Below are 6,966 nucleotides of genomic sequence, written 5' to 3' on the forward strand. Positions count from 1 at the left end.
TCAAATTGCTAACAGTATCAATTCAGTCTTTGGGGAGAAGAAACAGAAGTCTGCATATCAGAAAGAAATGATGAAAATGGACAGGCTTGTGGCTGGAGTCTGTGTTGATGTCCGTGGCCCATGTTGCTGTCCCGGCCCATGTGGATGTCTGGGGTCTAGACTGCAACCTGTGACCACTTTGCTGTCTGAGGGCTGTGCTGCTGCCAGGACCAGGCTGAGTTGGGTGGCCAGGGCTATCATCTGAGGCCATGGTATTGTCAGGACCAGGACTGTGGCTGAGGGCCATGTCTGGGTACATGGCCCTGCCCTATCCAGGGTCTCTGTTGATGTCTTTGGCTCCTGAGACCATTGAAGACCGTACTAATGTCCTGGAGTCTAGGCTGCCACCTGGGGCCATGTTGGTGTCTGAGGGCCATGCTGCTGCAGGGGCCATGCTGGTTCAGGTAGCCTGCACTGCTACCTGGGACAATGGTGACATCTCAGCCTGGACTGCTGCCTAGGACCATGACTAGGTCAGTGGCCCTACCATAGCCAGGGTCTGTATTGATGTCCATGTCCCATGTTGCCACCAAAGGCCACATAAATGCCCGAGGCCTGGGCAGCAACCTGTGGTCATAAGGGTGTTGGAGGGCCATGCTGCCACCAGGAACATCCTGATCTGAGTGGCCTGTACTGTCATCCTGGGCCATGGTGTCATTTTGAGCCAGGGCTGCCATAGCGGGCTATGTCTGAGTCTGTGGCCCTACAGCAACCAGGGTCTGAGTTGGTGCCCCAGGCCCCTGTTGTCACCGAGGGCCATGCTGATGACTGGGGTCTGGTTGGCGACCTCGGACCATGCAGTGTCCGAGGACTACACTTCACCTGGGGCCATGCTGATCTGGATGGCTGGTGCTGCCACCTGGAGCCATGGAGATATCTGGGCATGGGCGGTGGCCTAGGACCATGTCTAGGTCAGTGGTCCTGCCAAGGCCAGAGTCCGGGGTGATGTCCGTGGCTCCAGTTGCCACCGAGGGCTCTGTAGATGCCTGGTGTATGGCCAGGCACCTGGGACCATGCTTTCACCGGGGCCATGCTGATCTGAGGGGTCTGTGCTGCCACTGGAGCCGTGGTGGCGTCTGGCCTAGCTGCTGCTGAGGGCATGTCTGGGTCCCATGGTCCTGCTGCAGCTGGGGTCTGTGGTGGTATCCATGGCCTGTATTAGCACAGGGATCATTGGAACCATGCTGTGGTGAGCCTGCCCCGCCCTTCACTGGCCCGGCCCTTTGCTGGATATTATTGCAGGCAAGCTGGGCCTACCCCTCAGGGAAGAAGAGTTAGCTCCCTGCACTGGAGAAAGATGGCCCCACCCCTCACCATAGGCATTCACCTCCCTTGGGAAGCACCCAGAGCTGACCCTGTGCTTGAGGATGCAGGCAGAGCCGAGCCTGAGGGCATGAGAGCTGATGCTGTCCCCCCTCATTTGCTGTGTGGTGGCATGGGTGAGGGACAGATGCCCTCCCCGCTCCCATTACCACCTGCGGCAGGAGAGAGAGCTGGTCCTGGGGTGCCAAGAGTGGTAGAGCTAGCCCTGACCCTCACCAGCTGCAGCACACAAGGAAGTAGTCTCTGCTTCCCGTCTGGGCAGCACACTAGAGCTGACCCCGCCCACCCTCCCATCTGTGAGGGAAAGATGCTGTCCTCCCACCTGCCACTAGAGCTGACCTTGTTGTCAGGTCACAGGTGAACCAGCCTTGAGGGCATGAGAGCAGGGGAGCCTCGTATGCCCCCTACAACAATCAGGAGAGAGGGCCCTGCACCTTGCCTGGGCAAAACAGTAGAGCCGACCCTGGCGATTAAGAGTGAGGGGGACCCAGAACTGAAGGCCCCAAAGCAGGAGAACTGGCCCCACTCCTTGCTGTAGGCTGCATTGGGTAAACTAGCCTAGGCAGTGCTGGAGAGCTCACCAGGGTAGGGATGAGGGAAAGTTAGCGAGCTGACCAACCCAGTTACCAAACCGGGCTATACGTTTGCTCACCCTAACCTCTGCCTCATCTATGAACTACTGGAATATGTGAAGGGGACCAACCTACAGATCCAAAACAGCAGAATCTCCATGACACAGGACAACAACAGGATATCTAAGAGGAGCCCCCGTGAGAGCCATGACAGGTGGTGTAGGAAGCCAGAGGCCTTGAGCCAGACCAATGACTCTTGCAAGTAAAGATGAACGGACTAAAGGGTAAATTGTGTGACTCAACAGGACACACTACAGCTTCCATGATGAGATTCTTCTAATTTTTTTTGTTTTTATTTTTATTTTGTTTTGTTTAGTGTTTGGTTTTCCTTTTAAATTTTGTTTTGTTTTTGGGGGGAGGTTACAAGGGCAGAAGGCAGATGTGAGGGGACAGAGAGATAAGTGGGATCAGAATGCATGATGTGAAATCCACAAAGAACCAATAAAAGTAAAAAACAAAAAGGACAGGTTTAGAAGAAAAGGGAGAATATGAGAAAGAGTGTAGGAAAATGACTCCTTTATCTGAATGGGTTTTTTCTAGTGTGTTTGGTGGGGAATTTCTGGAGGGGGGATTGCTATGAGAAAAGATCTTAAGGGGGATAGAGAGGGAAAATGGTGGGGGAGAGAAAGGGGAAACAAGGAAGAGGCAGGAGGGAGAAAGGGAGGAAGAAAACTAAGATAAATTTCAGATCTTAATTGAAAATAACCTCGTTCTTACTTTTAAGGGCTGTAAAGTGTGTTATTACCACATGTTAAGCTGGGAATTGAGGTTCAGTTGTTTTTGCCATCAAGCCTTATGCTAATGTAAAGATGGAATAAGAACCATAGGAAAGAACTGCTGAAATCTGTTCTCCTAAGAGAATTAGTGAAATGTTTATTAATAGTGACCGTAGAAAGCTATGATACTGCTGCCATTTTTTTTGAAGTTTGTTTTTCAATATTTTTATTAATTCTTGCAGACTTTCATACAATGTATTTTGATTATATTTACCCCAACTCTTTTTGTCAGTGCTCTAAGATCCAGCACCGCTTCCCTGTACCCCAAACTTCGTGTCTTTTTTATTTGATTCAATAACCCATTGGGTCCAGCTTGTGCTGTCCATTTATTTCTGGATGTAGGGCACTAGATCATGGAACACTTAAAGAACACTGTTTTCCCTTCAACAAAGGCTATGGGTTCTCCGTAGCTCCTCAGTTAGGAATGGGGTCTCCGGAGCCCACTCCCACTCCCCTCCCCATAGAACGCTGACTGGCTTTATCTTGTACAGGTCTCGGGCAGGGATTCATAGCCACTGTGAGTTCACGAATGCAGTGGGCCTGCTGAGCCCAAAAGGATAGTTTTTCTCAGGTCCCCACCAATCTATGACTCTTACAGTCTTTCTGTCCCTTCTTCCTCAATGGTCTGAGCCTTAGAGAGGGCTGCTGCAATCTTTTAAAAAGCACCAACTATAGGTTTTGACCTTGGTCCTTGGTTCATTAATATATTTCAAGATCCACCTTGCTTTCTCTACAAATACTATAAAATTTCCATTATATTTCGTTAAAACAATATAACAGTGGCATTTTAGTGATGACTAGGTTGGGGAACACAGTTTTAGAGGTTTAGAAGGAAAAAGGAGTGATCCTATATGATAAAAGATTAAAAATGTCAAATGTGTCTACAGCCATACTGCCCTGAACATACTTAGCCTCGTCTGACCTCAGAAGCTAAGCAGAGGTGAACAGTCTTTGCTAGTACTTAGATGTTGTGAAACAACAGAGTAAATTGTATTTGCTAATCTGATCTCATGTTCTGTTTTGGGCTTATTTTCAGGCAGAAGGATTCTTGTGGAAGATGGAACTCTGTCCGTTTTCCAGAATGTGTATCCGAGCCCATCAGTGGAACCTGACCCTACAGTGCTGTATCGAAATGCCTGAAAAGGACCCACATTTCTGCCTGAACCTCCTGTCCTCTTAAAATCATGATTGTCTCGGCGGTGTTGACTGCATCCCATACTGGGACATCCAACACAACATTTGTAGTCTATGAAAACTCCCATGTGAATATTACGGCGTCTCCACCATTGCAACATCCTAGTCCTGGTCCACTGCTTAGATATAGTCTGGAAACCATGACCAGCACGGGACTTAGTTCCTTAGCAGTGAACAGCACAGCCATGACCCCGACACCAGAAGTTTTTAAGAGCCTCAACTTAGCTCTCCAGATCATCCTTTCGGCTATAATGATATTTATTCTGTTTGTGTCTTTCCTTGGAAACTTGGTTGTTTGCCTCATGGTTTACCAAAAAGCTGCCATGCGCTCTGCCATTAACATCCTTCTGGCCAGCCTGGCTTTTGCAGACATGCTGCTTGCCGTGCTGAACATGCCCTTTGCCCTGGTAACTATTCTTACCACCAGATGGATATTTGGGAAATTCTTCTGCAGGTTGTCTGCTATGTTTTTCTGGTTGTTTGTGATAGAGGGAGTTGCTATCCTGCTCATTATTAGCATTGATAGGTTCCTGATTATAGTTCAGAGGCAAGATAAGCTAAATCCATACAGGGCTAAGGTCCTTATTGCAGTCTCCTGGGCTACTTCTTTTTCCATAGCTTTTCCTTTGGCTGTGGGAAATCCCGATTTGCAAATACCTTCTCGAGCCCCACAGTGTGTGTTTGGGTACACAACTAATTCTGGATACCAGGCTTATGTGATTTTGATCTCACTAATTTCTTTCTTTATACCTTTCCTGGTGATACTGTATTCATTTATGGGCATCCTCAACACCCTTCGGCACAATGCCTTGAGGATTCATAGCTACCCAGAAGGAATATGCCTCAGCCAGGCCAGCAAACTTGGTCTCATGAGTCTACAGAGACCCTTCCAAATGAACATTGACATGGGCTTTAAAACACGTGCCTTCACCACCATCTTGATCCTCTTTGCTGTGTTCATTGTCTGCTGGGCCCCATTCACCACATACAGCCTCGTGGCAACCTTCAGTAAGCACTTCTACTATCAGCACAACTTCTTTGAGATTAGCACCTGGCTACTTTGGCTCTGCTACCTCAAGTCTGCGTTGAACCCACTGATATACTACTGGAGGATTAAGAAGTTTCATGATGCCTGCTTGGACATGATGCCTAAGTCCTTCAAGTTCTTGCCACGTCTCCCTGGTCACACAAGGCGACGGATACGCCCTAGTGCTGTCTATGTGTGTGGGGAGCATCGGACGGTGTTGTGAATACTGTAACTCTGAGACATTTGGAGTCATTATGGGTCTTTACTGACTGAAATTTTTTCATATGGCTTCTAAACTTTCGGTTTTTTTTTATAGTGTGAGTGCGTGCGTGCGTGCGTGCGTGTGTGTTTTGTAAAGAAAGAATGGTAAATACTTTGATCCTGAAACCAAGGGTACACTGTAAGAAAGTGGAAAGTGGTCACATATGTTACCTCTAGATTAAGAAAGCTTTGGGGGGAGGTGTTTGTTTAGTTGACTGGTTTTATTTTTGCAGCATGAATCAAGATTGTGCTTCATGGAACCTGCAGTTAACTTGAATTGTAGGTGGTTTTTTTGTTTTTGTTTTTGTTTTTGTTTTTTTGTTGTTGTTGTTTTGTTTTTATGCTGCTGAGGCAAGCTTGGTTGAGTTAATCAGTTCCTTTTCCTTTCCTACAAGACACTGCTGCTCTTTGCCATAATATTGGAATCAAATCCCTAGGCATCTCAGTTGGTAGATACTTAGTTTTATTTAAAAACAAAACCCAAGGAGGTTGGTGACATTTTAAAGGTTATTACAACTTACTTTGGTGCACTTTAAGAGACAATGTACAAATTAATTCAGCTGTGTTCTTAGAATTGTTTTTATATATGACATATTGTGCTTTGGGAGACATGTGCTTATGATCTCTAGGTAGGTAATTTTTATTAAACAATGTTTTAGCTGCATGTACAATTTTAAAAGGAACACAAACACATAGGGATTTTTCTAAGCACTAGTGAGTTTTCAGAGCACCAGGGAACCACTGAGGAGGCACAGCACTATAGCAAATTTCAGGGAAGGAGGAGGAGAATGAGAGGGTGGCTGGTCCAACTTGTGGCCATCTTGCTGATTCGCACATTCTCACCAAGTTCAGAGAGAAGAGGCCACCACTATGCAGTGGTGCTGTATTCAAGGTGTTGGGCAGTGCTCTGCCCTCATGGCGTTCTATGAGGTAGGTATCGCTTGTTTCCTTTTTAAGATTAAAGAAATACAAGTTTCCAAGGGACAGAAATCCTGCCCAGAGGTTTTGGTAGAGCTGGGCTCCAAACATCTAAGATGCAGATACAGCTGCTCCATTGTGCCACATAGTCTCCTCATTCATTTTGAACCTGTCGTAGTCAAGGGGGATGTGACATATTCTTTCTTCTCTTCTTCTCTTCTTTTCTCTTCTCTTTTTGAGACAGGGCTACCATGAAGAACAAGCAGGGTTTGAGGTTGCTGTGTCTGACTTGGAGTTTCTAAAGGAAGCAAATGACTTTGGCCAGGGTCTGAAGATCAATATAAATATGAAAATAATGTGATTTTTCCATCTGTAGAACAAGCGACTGACAGTTACTGAGTGCTTAGTACAGCTGGGGGTGGATCTTGCCCTGGCAGCTTTGGAGGTTTCCAACTGTCTAGCGCCCTCTAATGTGGTCTGTAGTGGGACCTTTTGCCTCAGTGCTTGCCTTAGTAGAGCTGAAGTTTGTGAACTTCAGAGGTGTGTCTTCCCAAGAGAAGGGAAGAGAAACCCTGTGCTGAGCTTAGATTAACTTTACTAGGTCAGGTTTTGGAGTTTTCATTCTTTTTCTTTAGGTGTCTGCCTGTCCTGGTACCTCTAGGACCTTGGTCAGCTTCCCTCTGTTACTAGTGGTACACCTTATAAAATAGCCAGCAGGGTGGAGCTGTAGATTAAAGTCACCAGGGCTGAAAAGTAGCCCTCTAACTGCACTCTGGGCTAAGGGAGCACTTACCAT

The 6,966-nt window shown here is 47.0% G+C and overlaps 1 protein-coding gene across 1 annotated transcript; it reads left to right on the plus strand.

The window, feature by feature from the left end:
* Window positions 1-3,818: 3,818 nt before the first annotated feature.
* Window positions 3,819-5,323, plus strand: Gpr63 (G protein-coupled receptor 63). Its single transcript, XM_059255699.1, has one exon. It carries the CDS (start codon window positions 3,955-3,957, stop codon window positions 5,212-5,214), a length of 1,260 nt encoding a protein of 419 aa, XP_059111682.1. The 5' UTR covers window positions 3,819-3,954; the 3' UTR covers window positions 5,215-5,323.
* Window positions 5,324-6,966: the final 1,643 nt, after the last annotated feature.

The sequence above is a fragment of the Peromyscus eremicus genome, chromosome 2 (assembly GCF_949786415.1).
Source record: "Peromyscus eremicus chromosome 2, PerEre_H2_v1, whole genome shotgun sequence".
In the NCBI taxonomy this organism is placed as follows: Eukaryota; Metazoa; Chordata; class Mammalia; order Rodentia; family Cricetidae; genus Peromyscus; species Peromyscus eremicus.

What these genes read in the sequence shown, in the direction of transcription:
- Gpr63 (XM_059255699.1), top strand. Translation starts at nt 3,955, where the DNA reads ATGATTGTCTCGGCGGTGTTGACTGCATCCCATACTGGGACATCCAAC.